Raw genomic sequence first — 22,284 nt, forward strand, 5'->3', positions numbered from 1 at the left:
GACACCTAATAAATTAGCTAGCATTTGTTGCCCTCAACGCAGAGAAACTAAAGCAGATACTTTAAAAGCAACTGAGGCCAATAGGAGAAGAGGACCAGGAACTAGAGAAAAGGTTAGATGAAAAAGAATTAACCTAGAAGGTAACACACATGCACAGGAAATTAATGTGAGTCAACTCCCTGTATAGCTATCCTTATCTCAACTAGCAAAAACCCTTGTTCCTTCCTATTATTGCTTATACTCTCTCTTCAACAAAATTAGAGATAAGGGCAAAATAGTTTCTGCCGGGTATCGAGGGGGTTGGGGGGGAGAAGGAGGGGGTAGAGTGGGTGGTAAGGGAGGGGGTGGGAGCAGGGGGAGAAATGACCCAAGCCTTGTATGCACATATGAATAATAAAACAATAAAAATTAAAAAAAAAAAGATGTATATATCTGTGATACAGATGAAATGACCCAACTCTTCCTAAGGGTATTTCACTAAGAATAGAGCACTGATAAATACTGTTAAAGCACTGTTAATATTTATAATAGGTTTTTATTATAAGCCCTCTCCTCCTTTGTAGCACTGGAGTTTTAACTCAGGTCATTGAACTTGCTAGGCACGTGCACTACCACTTGAGCCACACTTACAGCCCTAAAAAGCATCCTCTTTTTAAAAAATATTTTTTATTAATATATAATAGTTGTACAGGGGGATACATTGTGATATTTACATATGTTCTTACAATTTAGATTTCCCTCCTCCATTGGTCTGCCTCATTCCCCTCCCCTCTTTCTTAGAACAATTTCAACAGGTTTCATTCTTCTGTTTTCTTATATGAATACGAAATATATTTACCATATTCATGTTCTTCTCCCATTCCTTATGTCTCCCTCCTCTACCTCCTACCTACTGATAACGCAGCCCTTGGTAAAGACCTATTTTTTATCCTTTTGTCCTTCATTTTTTTTTTTTTAAAGTGTATATTGATTGTCCACAAGGATTTCACCTTGGTTCTTTAGGCCTGTATATATTGTGCCTTAATCAAATTAATGCCCCATTATTTACTCTTTCTCTATCACCATGTTCCCCTAATATTTAATAGCTTATGGTAGGTATAGTATGTTATATTATATTCATATCTAGTCTCCTCAGACAGACTCACTTTTGTTCTCTCTCTCACTATATATATGTACTTTGCATATAGATGATCATATATATATGATCATATATACATTTATATATATGTAAATATATATAAATAAATAAAGATACATTTATTTATATATATATAAATAAAGATACATTTATTTATATATATATATATACATTTATATATACGTTTAACTTACAGGTCTACATATGAGGGAAAACGTGATCTTTGACTTTTTGAGTCAATTGGGAGACACTCTTCTGTGCTGCCCTCTGGTGGTGCAATATCAGATCAAATAAAAGGCTTCTCTCTCTCTCTCTCTTCTTTTTTTTTTTTTTTTTTTTTTTGTAGTACCAGGGCTTGAACTCAGGGCCTTCACCTTGAGCCACTCCACCAGCACTTTTTTTGTGATGGGTTTTTTTGAGATAGGGTCTCAAGAACTATTTGCCTGGGGTTGGCTTCGAACCTCCATCCTCCTGATCTCTGCCTCCTGAGTAGCTAGGATTGCAGGTGTGAGCCACCAGTGCCTGGCCTTTGTATTTTTTTTACTAGTACTGGAAGTTGAACTCAGGACCCCATGTTTGCTACACAGGTGGTCTACCATTTGAGCCACTTTACCAGCCCTTTTGTGTGTTGGGTATTTTGGAGATAGGGTCGTGTCTTACACCCCCCGCCACCATGTCCCTGGGCCCCTGGCTGGGCTGGCCTTCAACTGTGATTCTCCTGATCTCTCCTTCCTGCATAACTAGGATTACATGCCTAAGCTGCCCACCCCTGGTTAAAAGCATTCTCTTGAATGCTGCTGTTCTTGGCTACTTTTGATCATTAGTAGAGTGGGCTGAGGTGGTAGCATGAGCAGATGGTAAGAAGTGATGAGGAGAGTGGTGGCAGTATTGGATGCAGCAACAACAATAGGACAAGTAGCAATGAGAGGGTGGCTGAAGAGTTCCAGAGTTGCCAGGGCAGAAACAGTAGGGAGCTAAGATGACAGACAGCAGAGATCAGAAATGATGGAAGTAAAGAAGGTTAGAATAGGTAGAGAGACAAGACTGAAGAAAGATAGTAGTAGGCTATGCAGGGTCAAAGGTGAAAGTCAGGGGCCTGATCACTGAAAGAGTTGCAGGTAGCTGACAAGCCTTAAGGGTCAAGAATCTCAGACACTCTAGATCCAAGAGCTGTGACTAGGTCCAAGAGCTGTAATTCTAGTTTCTAAAGGAGTTGAGAGTGCTAACACCTGAGGCCTTTTCAGAAGCAGGCACTAGGGGCTGGGGGCATGGCTCAAATGGTAGAGCACTTGACTCAGAAGCAGGTACTGCCTGTTGCTGCCACTCAGTGTTGTTGGAAGCCAAAGATTATAATAGTTGCCTAGTGCCAGGACTACTGGTGGTTAAAACCCAGAGCAATTAGCCTCCAACTTGACTGTCTAGAGCTGTTAGTCTTCGGTTTCCAAGCCTGGAGCAGTAGGCCTCTATCTCTTCTGAGGCTGCCAATCTAGCACATAGGCCTTGGGCACTCAGGACTGCCTGCACTGAAAGAGCTTCTCCTTTCTTACTCACAATTTTTGTCCAAGTAGAGTAAAAGGACCCAGTCAACTGATTGGTAAAGATGTATTTCCATAATTTCAGAAGAATTATTTATGTTTCTTGCTAGTCCATATTTCTTTTTTCTTTCTTTCTTTCTTTTTTTTCTTTTTGGTGATAAGGGGTTTGAATTCAGGGCCTCACACTTTCTAGGCAGGCGCTCTGCCACTTGAGCTGTGCCCCATGCCCTAGTCCATTTTTCTTATACCTCTCCTCTCCCAATTCTGACTTCAGGCACCGTAGGTTAATTTGGCTATTCCCGAAATTGGTATGAATGGAATGAGACAACCTATGTATCTAGTTTCTTTTGCAAAACATTATGCCTGTGAATTTGATACAGGTTTTGTGTCAGCCATTTTGATAATGTATGTCATGGTATTGTTTCTTTTTTTCTTTTTCTTTTTTGGTTGTACTGGGTTTTTAACTCAGGGCCTAGTATTTGCTAAGCAAGCACTCACTCTGCCACTTGAGACATGCCCCTAGCCCCTAGTTTGAGTTTTCCTGGTGACTTATGATACTAAGAACATTTTTATATAACTATTCAACTTTTAGATATTTGTGAAATTCGTGTTCACATCTTTTCAACATATTTATTGGATTTTCTCTTTTTTTATTGGTTTGTTGGAGTGCTTTATGTATTTAGATGTAATTATTTGTCAGATATGTGTATTATGGATATTTCCTGTTTGTGGCTTGCCTTTTCATTCTCTTAATGCCATCTTTTCATAACCATGTCTTTAATTGTAATGAATTTTAAGTGGTTATTTTTTTTTTGGCAATACTGGGGCTTGAACGCAGAGCCTCATGCTTGCTAGGCGGGTGCTCTACCATTTGAGCCACTCCTCTAGCCCTGTTTTTGTGTTGTTTTTTTTCGAGATAGGGTCTTGCAAACTATTTGCCCAGGCTGGCTTCAAACCGCCGTACTACTGATCTCTACTTCCTGGGTAGCTAGGATTATAGGCATGAGCCACCAGTGCCTGGCTTGTCACTCTTTTTTATGGTTAACTTTTCATGTATTTCAAGAAGTTTTACATACTCAGTTATGCAGTCTCCCTTGTTTCTTTTAGTAATTTTGTTGTTTTTACTCTTCAACACTCAGGTTTCTCATTAAGTTTGGGTTCATGTTTCTCATTAAGTTTGGGTTCATGTTTATGTATGTGAAATTAATGTGAATTAATGTTTATGTATGTGAAAGTAAATTCACCATTTACCTTTTTTCCTCACATGGATTTCTACATGGCTCATTGACTCTTTTTGAAAGGGCAGTCCTTTCTTCTCAGAATTGAATTGGCAAATTAGGTGACTGCGTGTATACTATAATTTTTTTTGTTTGTTTTGAGACAAAGGCTCACTATGTAGTCCAGGATAGCCTTGAAGTGGGGATCTTCTTGCTTTAGCCTCCCCGGTGCTGGGATTACAAGGGTAAACCACCATACGTGACTAGCATTTTTGTACCCTGTTATAGTTGAGTTCATAAAATGAATTGGGAAATTTTTTCTCTAATCTTTGAATGAGCTTGAGTATTATTGGGATGCTTTTAATTGTTTGGAAGAATTCATTTCATATTAGTGTGGTTTTATTTGTGGGAAGTATTAAATATGAAATTCAATATCATTAACATTCATAAGATTATCTAGGGCTGGTAAAATGGCTCAGTGTAAGATTTTCTAGGGCTGGTGGAATGGCTGAAATAATGAGTGTCTTCCTAGGAAGCATGAGGCATTGAGTTCAACCCCAGTACTGAAAAAAAATAAAAAGATTTTGTTTTCTGTTTCTTTCTGCTTTCCAAGGAATATATGCATTTCACATGAGTTATCTAATTTGTGTGCCTGAAAATATTTTAATTGGCTTTATTGAATTCTAGTTTAATTCCATTGCAGTCAGAAAATACACTCTGTATGGTCCCTTGAAACTGAGACTCACTTTGTGGTCCAGCTCATAGTATGTTTTAGTAAATGTTCCATGTGAATTTCAGAAGATAGGTATTCTGTAAGTGTTGAGTACAATGCTCTATATATGTCAGGTAGGTCAACTTGGTTATTCACTTATTCTGATCCTTTATATCTTTTATAGTTTTTATTATATGTAAGAGTATTTCAGGTAGTTTTAATTTTATCTTTTTCACTATGAAATTTTACTGGGTTTTAACTGCTGTTAAATAAAATTTCATGTGTTTGAAGAGCATTAGCATTTCTCTGTGAATTAATTATTCATACCACTTATGGCTTGTCTTTTACATTTGTTCATAACATTCTTTGTCATATTAGAATTTAAAAATTTTATTTGTCAAACATTACTTTTTCTTTTATGGCTTCATATTTTGTGTTCCTTAACATTTCTCTCATATTTTAGTCTATTATGTGTATAATTTATTTTTTATTTGCAACTTGAATACATTGCTTTTTTTCTGAAATGATTAAAAAATTGTCTCTCCATAATTATTAGAAATAATAATAACACTATTACTGTATGACTATATTATTTAGGCATTGTTCTATAGTAGTTTACATATTAAATTATTTATTTCTATGATAACCTTATGAAATCAATACTTCTTATTTTACAAATAAGGAAGTGAGACACAGGAGGAATTTATTTTTTGGTGTACTTATTTTGCTTTTTTTCAGATAGGATCTTACTATGTATCCTAGGCTAGCCTAGAACTCACTGTGTATTCCAGGCTGGCCTTGAACTTGAGATCCTACTTCCTCCATCTCCTGAGTGCTGGGATTACAGACATTTACCACCACACTTGCCCACAAAATTTAGTAATTTGTCCAAGGTTATTATATCTGAGTCAAACTAGGAGGCAGAAATCATACAGTAGTTAAACAAGAATTTCTTTTTAAGTTGTAGTAAGGATTTATTTTAGTATAACAGGGTAAAGTAGGATGAAGTGGGGGAGAGAGAAAGATGTTTCCTATTCCCTACAAACAGGAGAAATTTAATATAAATTATTAAGTAGAAATCTACAAAAAGATGAAAACAGAACTTAAAATATGTTGTAGAGCAGAGGGAGAATAAATACTGAAAGAAGGATAAAGTTGGAATTGGGTTTAGACCTCATTGAAAAAAGTGTGTCTGCAGACCACTGTATGGTAAAGAAGTTGCTGAATTACTCCGACTGGAACTGGTGCATGGTCACGTGCAGGGCTAACCCTGTGGCGCATAGGTGAACTCATGCTGAAAGGTGAGCACACAGAGGGCAAGAGGCTCACTTTTAGAGTCAGCTCGGAAAGTCTCCTGTGCTGTACCCTGGTATTGCAACATGAGTCCAAATAAAAGACTTCTCTTGAGTGTGTCTGTTGGGCTGAGGAGAGGGTATTGGGATCAGAGATAGGATATAGGGTGTAGTCTCATTCTTGTCCTGCTGTGGCTTGAATCAGGAGATGAACAAAACATGTGGTGACCAAATCCTGGAAAAAGATGCACCCTGAAGGCACTTAGTACTGAAGAATACCATGTGCAACAAATGTTGGAGACAAAATTGCACTCTCCAGAATTAAGCTACCCTTTCCTACTGCAGTCAGTCTCCAGTGTCCTCTACTGACAAAGGTTACCATTGTGCCAGCTGGCAAGGGAAACATTTAAAGTCTGTATTGTTGGGTCTGGTGGTACACAGCTGTGTAATCCCAGAACTCAGGGAGCTGGGGCCGGAGAACTGTGAGCTTGAGGTCAGCCTGGACTGCATAGCAAGAATCTGTCTCAACAAGAAAAAAGGCGGGGGTGGGGAAGCATATTCAGTTTTGCAGATCAGACAACAAAGGGTAAATTTATGGTGGCTAAGCAATAACCTGATAGCTGGTACAGTTAGGCTGCCTACTATGCTTTATACTTTGTGTTCTTTCTACTTTTGTGTATGTCTGTTCTTATCCCACTGATTTGAAATACCCAAATTCACACGTTATTCTCTTTCATTGATACATTTGTCTGATTTGTACCCAGACAACATTGCTTTTATTAGATTAACTTCGAATAAGAAATTCTAACTTTTTTTCTTGTTTGTTTGTTTATAAATTAAATAGGGTCTTATATAGCTCAGGCTGACCTGGAATGTGCTATGTAGTATAGGCTGGCCTCAAACTTGTGATCCTTTCGCCTCAGCCTCCTGAGTGCTGGTTTTATAGGTATTGCTACCATACCTGAGTAAGAAATGATTCCTTATGGGGTGAATAACTCTTCATTTTTCTTTCAAAGTTTTTTTTCCCCTGAGTAAGAGTCAGCTTGCCATACCTGGTGAATTTATATATTTGCGTTTGTGAGTTTCTTTTGTAATTATTAGTGTCTTTGTAATATTGAATCATTTTATCCAGAAATACATTGTTTTAAGAGCTCGTATAGATATCTGATTAGGGCATTTCCTTTTTTTTTTTTTTTTTGTTGATATTTTGTACTTTTTGTGGTAGAAATTTTTGTTATTTATTTAAGTTCTAACAATTGATTGTGTTTTGTATGTAGCCTGTTTTTGGTTTTTGTTTGAGACAGGGTCATACTGTGTAGTCTAGGCTGGCCTTGAATTCTCCATCTTATTGTTTGAGCTTCATGAGTGCTGAGATTATAGCCTTGTATTACTGTGCCTGGCTTTTTGGCATCCTTAATTTAAGTTTTTGTAGTTTATTTATATACCACTACTGATTGTTTTGTGCAAAGAATGTACTGTGAGGCTCCATAGATTAATGGTTAAGGGCATAGTGTCTGATATTATTAGCTGTCTGTATTAAAAATCTCAGTTCTGTGGCCTAGGAGGCAACTTAACCTTATGTAAGAATGTTTCCTCATTAATTATCCAGGGCTTGTAAGGCATAGTTACATTTTAGAACTGAGAGATCTTTTAAGCTTAAAGGATTTTTTTGTTTTGTTTTATGGTGGGACTGGCATTTGAACTCAGAGCTTCACACTTGAGAGACCTTTTAAATAAGTCATCTGATATGTTTAAGAGTTTGGTACTGGGCCTGGCACATTATTAGGTACTAGGTTACTTTTCTTGTATTGTGTTATCACCATCATATTTGCCATTTTCTCATACTAATCAGTCACACTAATGCTGTCCTCTAAGGCAGTGGTCCTCTGAGGTAAGCACTGACATCTTACTGTTTTGCTTCCTGGAAACTATCTAAACTACACATTAGATTTTAGTTTTGGATGTGCTTAGTCTTTTTCCCTCATCCCTATTCATTTTGAAGGACTTTCTTTCTGTTCTTTCTTGTAGTTGAGATTTAAAATTTTTGGCTTATCTTTCATCATTATTTTTTTCTCTTCATGGTAAAACCAAAGCTGTTTATGGTCACATTTATTCTTTAAAAGTTTTATGGTCAGTAAATGCCTGGACCATTTATTTAATTTTGATAGTGAGAGAAGGTCACATTTTCAGTTGACTTTTTTTTTCTTAGCTACTGTAAAATCTATTAAGGAGCCTAATTTAAATATTTAGTATTTAAAACTCAGTTTTTCCTGCTGTAATATGAGATAAAACATGAGAATATATATATATATATGCATATATACACATAAATATATATTCTTTTCTTGTATCTACTAGACATTCATGTATTTTTTGACTCATTACTCATGTTTTTATCACATTCATGGTCAGTTTTTATTAGCATGTTTGATATTGTGAAAGAGAAACATTTCCAAGATATTTTAAAGTTGTTTTATCGAAACAACCACAAAACTGAGTGGGAAATTTGAAGACATTTTTGATTTCTTTTTCTGCCAATTTTATTTTCTAGGAATCAAGAACCCAGTATCTGTTGCAAACCGACTATTGTGTGAAGGGCAGAAGGGCAAGCTCTCGGCTGGCAGAATTCCTCCCTGGTAACCACTTTGTTCCTTCTGACTTTCCTTATGTTTTTGGTCTTTAGTGCATGAAGTGTTTGAAAGCTGTTTTAATTCACAGAAGGCTAATGCTGTCATTACATATCAGCAGTAGCATGCTTTTGAGAGTAAGACACACTTTGTTCTGTGATGTTGGAATGTTTTTAAAACTTGATAACACTTCAGATGGAATGGAATACTATGGATTAAAACGTAGGAGGTTAGAATTAAGTTCTGGTTTTGTAGTTGATTCTTGAGAGGACTTTGCTATTATTGAGTGCTCAATTCAGATTATGTTATTGTGAAACTTTAAAATTATCTTATACTTTGGATTCTAGAGTCTAAAGTAATCAATTTTGGGAAGTTCTTAGAATAAGAGAACATTAAACATTGTAAATAATCCAGAGAAAGCTGTTACCTAGCACTAATAATTAAAAGCATTTTGTCCTTTATTTCATACATCTCACTTAAAAAAAGAGAGAGAGAGAAAAAGATCACTAGGACAGAATTGCAAGTCTAGAGGCATTCAGTATATGAGAGTTTGGTCTGTGGCAATGATGTCATCTGAAATCATTGTAAAAAGATCGTGTATTAAGTAAATTGTGTTTGGACACTTAGTACAAAAACATTAAATTAAGAAAAATAAAGCAGAATTAAATGTTAAAACATGTAGTATTAAATGCTGCTTGTGGATTATAAAAGTGTAATTAATGAATTGTTAAATAAATTACTTTCTAGTCATATTATTAACCTTGTGGTATTGAAAAAATGGAGAGATGGGGTAGCCATGCCTGTAATCCCAGATTCTCTGGAAGTAGAGTGTGAGAGGATCCTGGTTTGAGGCTACCCTGGGCAAAAGGTTAGTGAGACCTCATTTCAGCCAACAAGCCAGGCATGGTGGCACATATCTGTGATTCCAGTTGTGTGGGAGGAATAAGTAGGACTATGGCAATTGGGATCATGGTTCAAGACTGCCCCCTGGGGAAAAATGCAAGACCTTATCTGAAACTAAGTAAAGCAAAAAGGGCTGGAGGCGTGGCTTAACGGGTAGAGCCCCTGCTTTTGCTAGCATAAGGCCCTGTGTTTAAACACCAGTATTCCGCTCCCCCCCCCAAAAAAAGAATAATCAATAGGAGAGATACTTTTGTATTTATATTATATTAACATGGATTAATATTCATATTAATTTTCTCTAGCTGCCATAACAGAATAGTTTAGATCCAGTGGTTTTAAACAGCAGGTATTTCTCACAGATCTAGAGATTGGGACCCAGATCACAGTTTCAACCTGTTTAGTTTCTGATGAAGGCTTTCTTGTTGCCTTCTTGCTGTTCCTCACATTGAAAGTGTGGTGAGGAGGGGTTTTAAGGGAGACAGAGAGGCAGGGAGAGGGAGAGAGTTCAGTTGCCATAGGTTTATTAGGACATACCCTGTTATAAGTTGAGGAGCATCTGTATATCGCCTCTTGGAGTAGTTGTACAGATTCTTTTTTCTCTTTTTGCCTCATTTTGGAGAGTTTCCATTGCTATCTTTTCAATTTTGAGTTAATTATTTTTATGTAATATCACCTGTGAATTGTATCCAGTTTATTTTTCATTTTCTGATGTTGTGTTTTCATCTTCAGAGGCTTGGTTTCCATCCTTTTTTTTTTTTTTCTTTTGAAGGCTTCCTTGAAGCTGGTGGAGTGGCTTAAGTGGTAGAGCTCCTGCCTAGCAAGCGTGAGACCCTGAGTTCAAACTCTAGTACTGCCCTCCCCCAAAAAAATTTTAAAAAGGCTTCCTTGAATCTATTGAACATGCTTAGTCTTTCTTCTAGCTTCTTATGAGCAGAATTACAATTGTTTTAGGGCTGGGGGTGTAGCTCAGTGGCAGAGCACTTACCTAGCATGTGCATGACCCTGGGTTGGATCCCCAGTGTTGCAAAAGCAAAACAAAAAACCAATTGTTTTAATATCTCTGTCACTAATTTCATTATTTTTATTATTTCTGGGTTGTATTTAGTTGACTGATTTTTCTCCTTATTACATGTTAACACTTTTCTGGGTTGTTTGGGTTTTTTTTTTGTATGCTTGGTTATTTTTTATTGGACTCCATACATTGTGAGTTTTACCTTTTTGAATGTTTTGTATTTTTAAATTTTAATAACTGTTTTTGAATTTTATTCTAGGATGTGGTTAAGTTAGTTAAAAATAGTCTGATCTTTTCAGATCTTGCTTTAAGCTTTGTTGCATGAGACTAGAGAAACATTTAGCTTTGAGAATTTTGTGTTGCTGTTGAGGCAACATTCTTTGGAGTATTATAACAAATGCAGCTAGAATGAAATTTTTCACTCTTACTGATGGGAGCCTGAGTTGATCCTGGCTCTATCTGAACATGGGATTATTTCCTTTAGCATTGTCAGGTTGTTTCTTCCATGACTTTGGGTGATTTCCTTTTATATATGCCCTGATCTCCCTTTAGTCAAGGACTAGTAGGGCACTCTTTGAAGACCTCTGGAGTCCTCTGTGCATCTCTCTTCTCTCCAGTACTTTGTCATGTGAATTCTGGACAATTTGGCCTTTGGTTTCCCAACTTTGTCTCTTCAGTTCAACTCAGATATTGCTACTCTCCTCACAATAGTGAAAGTGAACCCTATGCTTGGAGTAAGGCAAGATTAGTTGTGTTTCCTTTTTCTCAAAGATGATTGTCCTCTCTTACCTATGTCTTATGTGTAAAACTGTTTTTTTTCATATTACATATATTTATTTTTATGTATTATATATTATATATATTTATTTTGTCACTTTTTTCCCCCTGTTGGTTTATATGAGGAGGCAGATTTACTCTGTCATTCTATCTTGTGTAGAAGCAGAAATCTCTCACATACCTGGAAGTCTGCTATATAACACAATATTTAAAAATGAATTCTATTTGTATCCAAATCAATGTAACCAAATTTACCATGTTTTATTTCTTATTTGTACATGAACCATGAAGTCTAGTTATCTAACTTATGTAATGACAATAACTAACGTTTATTGTATTTGTACATTATGACAGGCACTGTTTTATGTGGTTTGCATGCATTATTTGATAAAAATTATACAATTTATGAGGGTAACACGCATTTTGCAGGTAAAGAATGAGAATTTCAGACTTGCTCACAATTATATTGTCAGAAATTTGTGGAGTCCATATCACATTAGAATTAAATATTTACTTCTATCCAGTTAGCCATTCACATGTCCATGCATTAATTCAGCAATTATGTAGGTTTAATCCTAATTATTTGGGAGGCAGAGATCAGGAGGATCACAGTTTGAAGCCAGCCTGGGCAAATAGTTCTTGAGACCCTATCTTAAAAATACCCAATACAAAAAACAGGGTTGGCAAAGTGGCTCAAGGGGTAGAGTTCAAACCCCAATATTACCACCAAAAAAAAAAAAAAAGCAAAAGAAAATTTGAGCATGTAGCCATCTATTATTTTGAGCTAAATTATACCTACATGCAAAACTTTTTTTTAAGTTGACATATAGTATTACTTGTATTACTTTATTGACTATGTAGAATATGACACAATACATTTTTAAAAGAATAATTTCTTCTGTTGTCAGCTTTTTAGTTGGAGAAGGAGCCTACAGATGGGCAGTGGATCATGGAATTCCCACTTGTGCCCCTAACATCATGACCACAAGTGAGTAAGCTATATGAACATATGTAACTGAAATAGTTACATTGCTCTGTTATAACCAAGCTAGTATAATTATTTAAGGAAGAATATTTATATATTGAAATATTTATTATTAAAATATACATCCAGAGGTCTCCCTGTTGCTTTCTCATACTTTTATAGAAGTATTGTTAAAGGTTTATTTGTTAGGTTACTTAAAATAATTACTAGTAACAAAACCATAGTACCCAAATTCAGAAGTACTTGCCTTCAGGGAAGAAATAGAGAGAGGGAGGGAAGAAGGGAGGAACAGAAACATTAACTGTCCTTGAGCTGAGGAAGGGCTTTTTAGGTATAAATGCAAGGGAAGGAAAAACGGAGCTAAGACACATAAGAGTTAAAACTGAAAAACACTAGTCACAAATATGACAAAATGATGTGTATCTTTAATATGTGAAAAAGTTTAGCAAATTCTAGCCCACAGAAATAGAAAAATGGTCAAAAGTCATAAGTAGATAATATAATTAATAGGGAAATTCAAACTAAAAGGAGTACATGTTAAATTTGTTCTCTTTTAATTTTTGAAAGAGCAAAAATATGTTATAGTGTATGATGAAATGAATATAATACATTGTAGGTTCAAATAAATATAACTTGGCAGAGATTTTGGGGGACTTTTAAATATAGATCAAAAGCCTTAAGCTTGTTCTGCTTTTAGTAACCTGTCATTGGAGATATAGACAAAGATTTATTAAGAATTTTAAAAAAATACCGTGCTCAAACCAGAGGAGTTTGCGTATTTTATGGTATATTCTTATAATGAAATGATATGAATTCCTAGAAATTGCTGTGAAGACTCATAATTTGGTAATGATTAAATCTAATAATTTTGAAAAAAGTGAAAAATAAGTTAAAATTTGTTATATATGTGCTTGTGTGTCTACACCTATTTTTAAAATGAAATAGCTACATATTTTTACAAAATATTGAAAGCATATGCTAATTGCTTTTTTTTCCTATCATACTTCTTTTGTGTATACTGTACAATGACTTCTGGGTTGCAAAAAAGGATTTATTTTTTGCACCTGTCTATAAATCTTTGTCCAGTGTTAAATAAAAACACACACAAATGCCAACCAATTGCTTTTGTAGTGAAAACTTTGTTCTTTTTTAAAGATAAGTAAGATGTTCTTTTAATAAACATATTCTATATAATGGGTATGGTTGTAAATCATTACAAAAGTATTTAGTCTTCTTAACTGAAGTAGGTGTACTATTTTTATCTTCCCTTTCTGGGCAAAGAAACAGAAATTGTCACACAACTAGTAAGGTGTTGATGCCCTCTGGCTTACGTTCATTGGTGTTTGCGAGTGGCAGATCCTAGAGTACTGTTAAGGTCTTCTGTGAGGTCAAGTAATTCTGTGGCCTAAACAAAGACATGGAAGGGAGAGGAAGAGGGAAGGAAAAATTAAAGGAAGGTGGAGAAAGAAAGAACATCACTAGTAAGTTTCACACACCTGCCCACAAGCCAACTGTGGGAACCACTTCGCTGTGTAAATGCCACAGACAGCTTTATTCTTAACAAAGTAATCTGAATCTAACTTAATCAAATGAGAAGTTGAATGTTTAACTCCAAGAAAACCAAACTACATAAAAGGTACAGAATTATGTTTCATTGCAAATATATAGTATCTTACAAATGTTAGACTCAAAATTAATATTAATGAAGCTGAAAGTTGTAATACAAGAAAGTGGGAGGAAAGAGAAATGTGTGAGTGTGGCAGTGAAGCAGGAGTCTAAGAGTTCCAAATTTTCATATCCTATCACTAATTCTACCTTATGATCTTTCCAGTGTAATTTATTTTAGAGTTTATATATCAGGCCCCCCTACCCCCACCCAAAAAAAATCAAGCCATTTGCCAGTCCAGTCTTAGTAGTCGTCTGCATCTCTGGATTTGACTCCACTCACCTTGGGATTCCCTTTGCCTTTCTCCAGTATCAGATTCTCTGTTTTCTGGATCTTGTGTGTTTTCCTTTCTTGTTTTATTTCCTATTTGATACATGTGTGACTGGAAACCATTTTCCCTTAGGTTTTTGAAGAAACTCTTCTCTTATAATCTGGTTTCCAGTCTTGGTATTATTTAAGACTCTCAGTTCTTGTGTATTTTGTTTCTGGAAGGCAGCTCTTAATTCCCATGTTTTGATTATTGCAAGGAAGCATCTTGGAATGGGTTTTTTCTTTATTCTTTTCATTCTTTGAACTGAGTGCTCGTTTTGTACTTTCAGTTTGGAAATTTATGTGCTTTATTTTTGGGGAAGTTAAGCAAAGTTTGTGAAGTAATTTCCTCTTATTATCTTTATTTTTACTTTTCTAATTTCATTAATGGATCTTGTGCTCCAGTCCCTGTATGTTTCTCAAAAATTATTTTTACTCCATTAACTTTTGCCCTACTTTTTGAGAAACTGTTTTCCTTTTTCAGTTTTCTCTCTCAAACCATCTATTTTGTAATTTTTTTTTTTTTAATGGGACTAGGGTTTGAAATTTGAACTTAGGGCCTCATGCTTGCTAGGCAGGCACTCCACCACTTAAGCCACTCCACTAACCCCCCCAAAAAACAAATAATATTAACTCACAGTGAATTTAAAATGAAAAATAATAACTGATGCAGCTTAAAAAAATAAAAGCAGATACCATCCTATGTTAGGCTATTTATTTAATCCTCCATAAAAAGTAGATTATGTGTTGTTGGTTAATGATATGCTTTATACCAGATTACATTTTGGGGTGTGCATGATTTGTAGTTTTTTTCTTTTTTTTTTTGTGATACTGGGGGTTGAACTCAGAGCCTTGCAATTGCTAGGGGTGTGCTATTACTTGAGCTACTCTGCCAGCCCAGTTTGTAGGTTTTTAACTCTCTTGAGTATTCTGAAAGATTTTATAATTTTCTTCTAAGGATTATTTTAAATGAGTTGGTCAGACTTTCAAGATTTTTCTACATACTTAATATTTCATTCCTTTATATAGATTTCTATTCCTGATTCACATCATTCCCAAATCTGGGATATAGCTCAGTAGTACAGCATGTGCCCAAGCATGTATGAGTTTCTGGATTTGATTTCTGGCACCGAAAAAAACACTGACGAACACAACTATCCCTTTGGCCTGGAACTTCCTTTAACATTTCTGATAGTATATAGGTGTGCCGGTAAAAAATGTCTCCCAAATTTTCATTTTCTGAAAAGAAAAAACTTTATTTTGCCTTTTCATTTAAAAAAAATATATGTATATATATTTAGATACAGGCTTCTAGGTAGGTAGTTTTTTTCTTGTATAACATTTTTCCACAGGTATTTTTTGTTGTTGTAAATATCCATAGCACAATTATCATTTTAACCTTTTTTTTTTTTTTTTTTACAGTTCCTGGGTTTGAACTCAGGGCCTCATACTTGCTAGGCAGATGCTCACCTGAGGCACTCTACCAGCCTCCTAGCCATTCTTAACTATGCCATTCACAACTATACCGTTCATGTGTACTAAGTATATTCACAGTGTTATGAAACCATCATCACTGTCCATTATTACAACTTTTTTGTCATCCCAAATAGAAACTCTTTAAATAGTAACTACCTATTCTTCTCTTGTTATTCTCTAATCACTCTTCTACTTTTCTGTCCTCTGTGTGTGTGTGTGTATGTTGCTGATGATTGAACTTGGAGTCTTAAGCATGCTAACAGGCATTCTACCACTGAGCTATGTCTCCTGCCCCATTGTTTTTATACTATTTTAAAAAATGCTTTTATAGTATCTTTGGATTCTGTTGTTTCTTACAAGAATCAGCTCTGTATTTAATGCCTTTTGTTTGTGTTTTTGGGCCTCCCCCCCACCATTCCTCACCCCTGAATGCTTTTAAGAACTGTTCTTAGTCTTTGGTTTTCAGCAGTTTGACCATGGCATGCCTAAGTATGGTTTTCTTTGTGCATAGTTTATTCTTTGTTTGCTGGATCTGTGGATTAATGTTTTAATCAAACTTGGAAAATTTTCTTCAGATACTTTCTCTGCCTGAAATCATCCCTTACTGCAATTCTAATTATACAAATAGTAAAACATGTGATACTGACACATGTTATTGAGACTATGATGTTTCAGTCTTTTTTTTCTGTCTGTGTTTTATGTATTAGATTTCTCTAGAGAAACAGAACTAATAGAAAATAGATACAAAGAACTGACTGATAAAGTTACAGAGACTGACAAGTCTCAAGATTTACAGGGTCATTCAGCAAACTGGAGACAAGTAGAGCCACCAATATGGTTTTATTCTAAAAACAGGCATCCTTATGACCCTGGAAAAGCTGCTGTTTCAATTTGAGTCTGAAGGCAGGAAAAAATAGATGTCCTAGTTTAAAGTCAGGCAGGAGGAATTCATGCCTCTAACTGGCTGAGGGTAACCTACCAGGGAAGGCAATCTACTTTACTTAATAACCATCGTACTTTTGTTAATGGTGCTTGTGCAGTCTGTGATCAGAAGACTTCCAAATTCTTTGTATCGCTCCAGAAAGAATTCATGGCAGGACACGTGGGTGTAAAGGGAGTTTATTAAAAGTTAGGGAAGAGAAATACAAAGGGAAGCATGGTGGGGCCCAAGTGAAAGTTGGAAGCCGAGAGAGCATGTTTCTGGCTTTCAGGTGGTTTTAAAACCTATGAGGACTTATGGGAAGGGGAGAAGAAGGAGATTCCCAGCCCATAATCAATGACTGGAAAAGGGCATGGGTGGTTCCTGAGCCAAAGTTTGGTTAATCTAAGATGCAATGTTTTTTTTCTATGAGTACTGAACTTTCCCTACTTTAGCCTGCCTCACTTTTGTATGTATCATTTCTGTTTAATTTCCTTCAAATTCACCGATCTTTTCTTCTGCAGTGCCCAATGTGATATTTATGTTATGTAAATGGTTTTTAAAAGTATAACATTTTGTGTTTTCAATTCTAAGATTTCCATTTTTTTTCTTCTAGTTTTCAAATTACTCTTACATTTACCCAGGTTTTCATTCATTATACTTTTTTGTTACATGATTATCATTCTTATTTTAAAATCCTTTGCTGTCAGTTCTAAAATTTAGGTCATTTGTGTATCAAACTTCAGTTGATAAATGTTTTCCTCTTGATTTGTGGGTCACATTTTCTTGTTTGCTGTATGTCTAATACATATATTTTTAAGTCACAAAACTTAATTTAATTAAAAATTAAATTTAAATTAAAGCATTGTATATAATGTTTTTGAGGCTATTGATTTTCTTTTTTTGAGAATGTTGAGTTTTATTCTACCATGTGATTAAATTATTTACAGATCATCTTGGTTTTTCTTTTTTTTTGGCTGTAGCTTTGGTTTTAGGTTTTGTTAAAGGGGAGGTGATGTCTATGTATTTTTGTTTTAGAATACTTATGTCATAGAGTGCTTATGGCCTTCACTTCTAAAATAGGGTCTTTCTAGGATACTTCACTCTTTAAATTTTGACCTTTCTATAGTGGGCATTTACAAATATGTCTTATTAGTGTTTTTCCCACTAGACTTTATAGATTCTTGCATGCTATGTGAACAGTGTTCATTCAAGAAATTGTAGCTTGCTTCTTTTCCAGATTCCTCCCTGAATATCTAGCTGATTTAGCAGTCCTAATTCCTTTATCTCAGGCTACATTTTCACTATTATTAAAATGTTGGATATGAAAATGAGCCCAGTGAAGATTTCATTAGGATTTTGATTTCTTTCACAAGGTTTGTTGAAGTAGAAAGGCAAATAATTTGGTTGTCTTTTGGTGAGGTATGAGCTACATTTTCTGTGCATTTCACAAAATAGGGAGTGTCTTATAGGAAAAGCAAATGAATGTGGGCCTTACTCAGTTTGTTTCTTTTCTTTCAGTGGTTGACTCCTCTCCTAAATCTGTCACCTTTTGGTCATTCTTTTTCAAATTGTTTTTATTTTCTTTCAAAAGGTTTGTTGAGAGTTTGTGATTATTATTGGTATGTTCGTTAGTCTGATATAATTTACTCCTTCATTACCAGGAGATGGAACCTGTGCATTATAAATACATGCTATTAACAAATATAGGAAATATCTTAATAAATTCTATAGATTAACAAATATAACAAATTCATATTATAAGAGTGTATTTAAACATATCTATCAATTTTTTAAAATTGAAAAAATTATTGACACATTTTTATATATTTATGAGGTATAATGTGATATTTTGATTAATGTATACATCAGGTAGTGATGAAATTAGGCTAATTAGCATATCTATCACCTTAAACTTATCACTTCTTTATGATGAGTACATTCAGATTCCTCCCTTCTGATTATTTCGAACTATATAATACATTATTGTTAATTGTATTCATCCTTTCAACTTTGTACCTATTGACTGTCTTTCTACTTCCCCATTCTTCTAGTCTCTGATAACCATTATTCTGTCAGTGTCTATGAAATGAACTTTTTAAGGTTTCACTTGTGGATGAGATTATGCAGTGTTTGTCTTTCTGTGATTGACTTGTTTCACTTAATGTAACATCCTACAGGTTCATCCATATCACAGTTGACAGGATGTCATATATTTTTATGACTGAATGGTATTCCACTGCATGTATATGTATATATCACATTTTCTTTATCTGTTTGTTAATGACAGTTTAAACTGATTCCTTATCCTACATATTATGAATAGCGCTGCAGTAAATATGAGAGTACAATTGTCTTTTTGACATGTTGATTTCATTTCCTTGGGTATTTTACCCAGTAGTGGGATTTTTGGGTCATATGGAAGTTCTAGTTTTATTTTTTTCAGGAATCTCCATACTGTTCTACATAATGGTTTTATTAATGTACATTCACACCAGTAGTGTATAAGAGTTCCTCTTTTTCCCTATCCTTGCCACTACTTACTACTTTTTAATTGTGCGGACTAGGAATATGTTACCTTTTGATAAGTCTACCTTTCTTAAGTCACTGCCATTAATAATACCATAGCTCAGAGCAAAGATTTTAGAGGCATCTACTTTTGTGTAACATTGGCAAATTACCTCCAAGAAACTTTTCTTACAGAGATACTGTAATTACTTAATATAATGTATAAAATTCTTACCCTAATTTCTGGTCCAACCACTCAAGATGCTAACTATTGGTATCATTTGCGCTACTACTAAAATGTTGGATATGAAAACGAGCCCAGTGATGATTTCATTAGGCTTTTGATTTCTTTCTCTCTCTCTCTTTTTTTTTTTTTTTGCGATACTGATGTTTGAACTCAAGGCCTACACCTTGAGCTACTCCACCAGCCCTAGTTTGTGATTTTTTTTTTGGAGATAGGGTCTCATGGACTATTTGCCCAGGCTGACTTTGAACTGTGATCCTCCTGATCTCTGCCTCCTAAGTAGCTAAGATTATAGGCATGAGCTACCAGCACATGGTTGGGATTTTTATTTTTTTCACAAGGTTGAAGTAGAAAGGCAAATAATTTGGTTGTTCCTTATAGTTGGCATTACAAAATTGCTACTATTTGTCAATTTATAGAATTCCTGCCACAGGAATCCTATTTTCTTACTTTCTGTTGTATAAACTGTGTTCTTATATTTTCCTGTCTTTGAATAGGATATCTTGAAAGACAACATGATTGATATAAAACATGTTTATATGCTAATTCTAATTAGAGAGTTTTATCATAGTTGGTATTTGGTATGATAATTAACACAAAAATATCCAGTTGTGTTGTTTTCCATTTTTTATTTTCAGATAATTGTAAATTCTCATGAAGTTATAAGAAATCATTTTGAGAGATTCCATGTATCCTTTGCCCAGTTTCCCTCAATGGTAGCAAAATTGTAGCATAATATCTCAATCAGAATATTGACTTGGATATAGTCAAGATACAAGAACACTTTCATTGCTACATAAATTTCTCATGTTGACCTTTTATGACCCACTTTTCTCCTATCTTAACTCTTGGAAGTCATATATATTATCCATTTGTATGATTTTGTCCTTTCAAGAATATTATATAATCCAGGAATGATAGTGGATGCCTTGTAATACCAGCATTTGGGAGGCTGTGACAGGGGGATTGTGAGTTTGAGAGCAGCCTGGGCTACATAGTATATGTCTATGTATCTTTTTCAGAGGTCTTCATATTTTCATGTCTTTTTAAGTTACACCTATTGTCTTTTTACTTTTGCTTGCTGATTTCCTTTAACATTTCTTGCAGAGTAGGTCTTGTAATCAGCTTTTTTAGTTTTCATTTATCTGAGAGTATCTTAATTTGCTCCTCATTTTTAAAGGACAGTTTAGACCTAGGATTCTTGGCTGACACTTTATTTTTCTTTCAGCACTTGACTGTAAGAACCCATGGCTAAAGGTTTAGATGAGAAATATGCTTATAATCTGGGGTTCCGAAGTATGTGATTATCTGCTTTTAGTTTCTCTTTCTCTTCGGTCTTTTTTTTTTTCTTTAGTTATCTTTTTTCTTTTTTTATTGTTTATACATTTATTAATATGTGTATGCAGGGTGATTTGGGCCATCTCTACCCCCTATCGTCACTCCCCTTCCCCTCCCTCCCCATCCTCCCTGCTTCCAGACAGAACATGTTCTACCCTCTTCTTCTCCATTTTGTTGAAGAGAAAACATAAGAGGTAATAAGAAAGACATAGCATTTTTACTAGTTTGAGATAAAGATAGCTATATGGAGAGATTCCTAGCGTTGCTTCTATGCACTTGCGCATAACAAACCTCATTGGTTCATCTCTACCAGACCTCTTCACTACTTCCTGGTCACCTTCCCATAGTGGCCTCTGCCAGTTTAAGATTATTTTATTCTCTCCTCTCGATGGGCACATCAACCCCTTTCAAGTTTTAGGTTTCCTTCCCTTTCTCTATCCTCCTGCACATTTTCTCCACTTTGTGTGTGACCCATGTCCAATATTATTACTGCATTTGTTTTAGGCCTATAATTCACATAAAAGGGAGAACATATGATTTTTGGCCTTCTGAGCCTGGCTAACTTTGCTTACGATGATGTTCTCCAGTTCCATCCATTTACTTGTGAATGACAAAATTTCATTCTTCTTTGTGGCTGAGAAGTATTCCATTGTGTATAAATACCACATTTTCTTAATCCATTCATCAATAGTGGAGCATCTTGGTTATTTCCATAACTTGGCTATTGTGAATAGTGCTGCAATAAACATGGGTGTGCAAGTGCCTTTGGAGTAACCTGTGTCACATTCCTTTGGGTGTATTCCTAGGAGTGGGATTGCTGGATCATATGGCAGATCTATGTTTAGATTTTTAAGAAGCCCCCAAATTTTTTTCCCAGAGTGGTTGTAGTAGTTTTCATTCCCACCAGCAGTGTATGAGGGTTCCTTTTTCCCCACATCCTCACCAGCACCTGTTGTTGGTGTTTCTAACGATGGCTATTCTAACAGGGGTGAGGTGGAATCTTAGTGTGGTTTTGATTTGCATTTCCTTTATGGCTAGAGATGGTGAGCATTTTTTCATGTGCTTTTTGGCCATATGAATTTCTTCTTTTGAGAAAGTTCTGTTTAGTTCATTTGCCCATTTCTTTATTGGTTCATTAATTTTGGGAGAGTTTAGTGTTTTGAGTTCCCTATATATTCTGTTTATCAGTCCTTTGATGTGTAGCTGGCAAATATTTTCTCCCACTCTGGGTGGTCTTTTCAGTTTAGAGACCATTTCTTTTGTTGAGCAGAAGCTTTTTAGTTTTATAAAGTCCCATTTGTCTACACTTTCTCTTAGTTGTTGAGCTGCTGGGGTTCTATTGAGGAACTCCTTCCCTATACCTATTACTTTCAAAGTGTTTCCTACTCTTTCCTGTACTAACTTTAGAGTTTGGGGTCTGATGTTAAGGTCCTTGATCCATTTTGAGTTAATACTGGTATAGAGTGATAAACATGGATGTAGTTTCAGTTTTTTGCAGATGGCTAACCACTTTTCCCAACAACTTTTGTTGAACAGGCGTCTTTTCTCCATCATATATTTTCAGCGACTTTGTCAAAAATAAGGTGGGTATAGTTGTGTGGATTCATATCTGGGCCACCGTTCTGT

General features: G+C 35.2%; 1 protein-coding gene and 1 pseudogene across 5 annotated transcripts in view; one reads left to right on the forward strand and one right to left on the reverse strand.

Moving 5' to 3' along the window:
- Window positions 1–22,284, forward strand: part of Tasp1 (taspase 1) — a 257,045-nt gene that overhangs the window by 46,367 nt on the left and 188,394 nt on the right. For all 5 annotated transcript variants that reach the window (XR_012448167.1, XM_074074333.1, XM_074074332.1 and 2 more), the window contains exons 6-7: window positions 8,446–8,530; window positions 12,122–12,201. Coding sequence is in view for 4 of the 5 variants with exons in the window: in XM_074074333.1 (XP_073930434.1) it covers window positions 8,446–8,530; window positions 12,122–12,201 (165 nt within the window). In the remaining variant the exon portion in view is untranslated. The remainder of the gene's footprint in view (window positions 1–8,445; window positions 8,531–12,121; window positions 12,202–22,284) is intronic.
- LOC141423774 (small nucleolar RNA SNORA40) lies at window positions 13,196–13,311 on the reverse strand (annotated as a pseudogene).

The sequence above is a fragment of the Castor canadensis genome, chromosome 5, assembly GCF_047511655.1.
Source record: "Castor canadensis chromosome 5, mCasCan1.hap1v2, whole genome shotgun sequence".
NCBI lineage: Eukaryota > Metazoa > Chordata > Mammalia > Rodentia > Castoridae > Castor > Castor canadensis.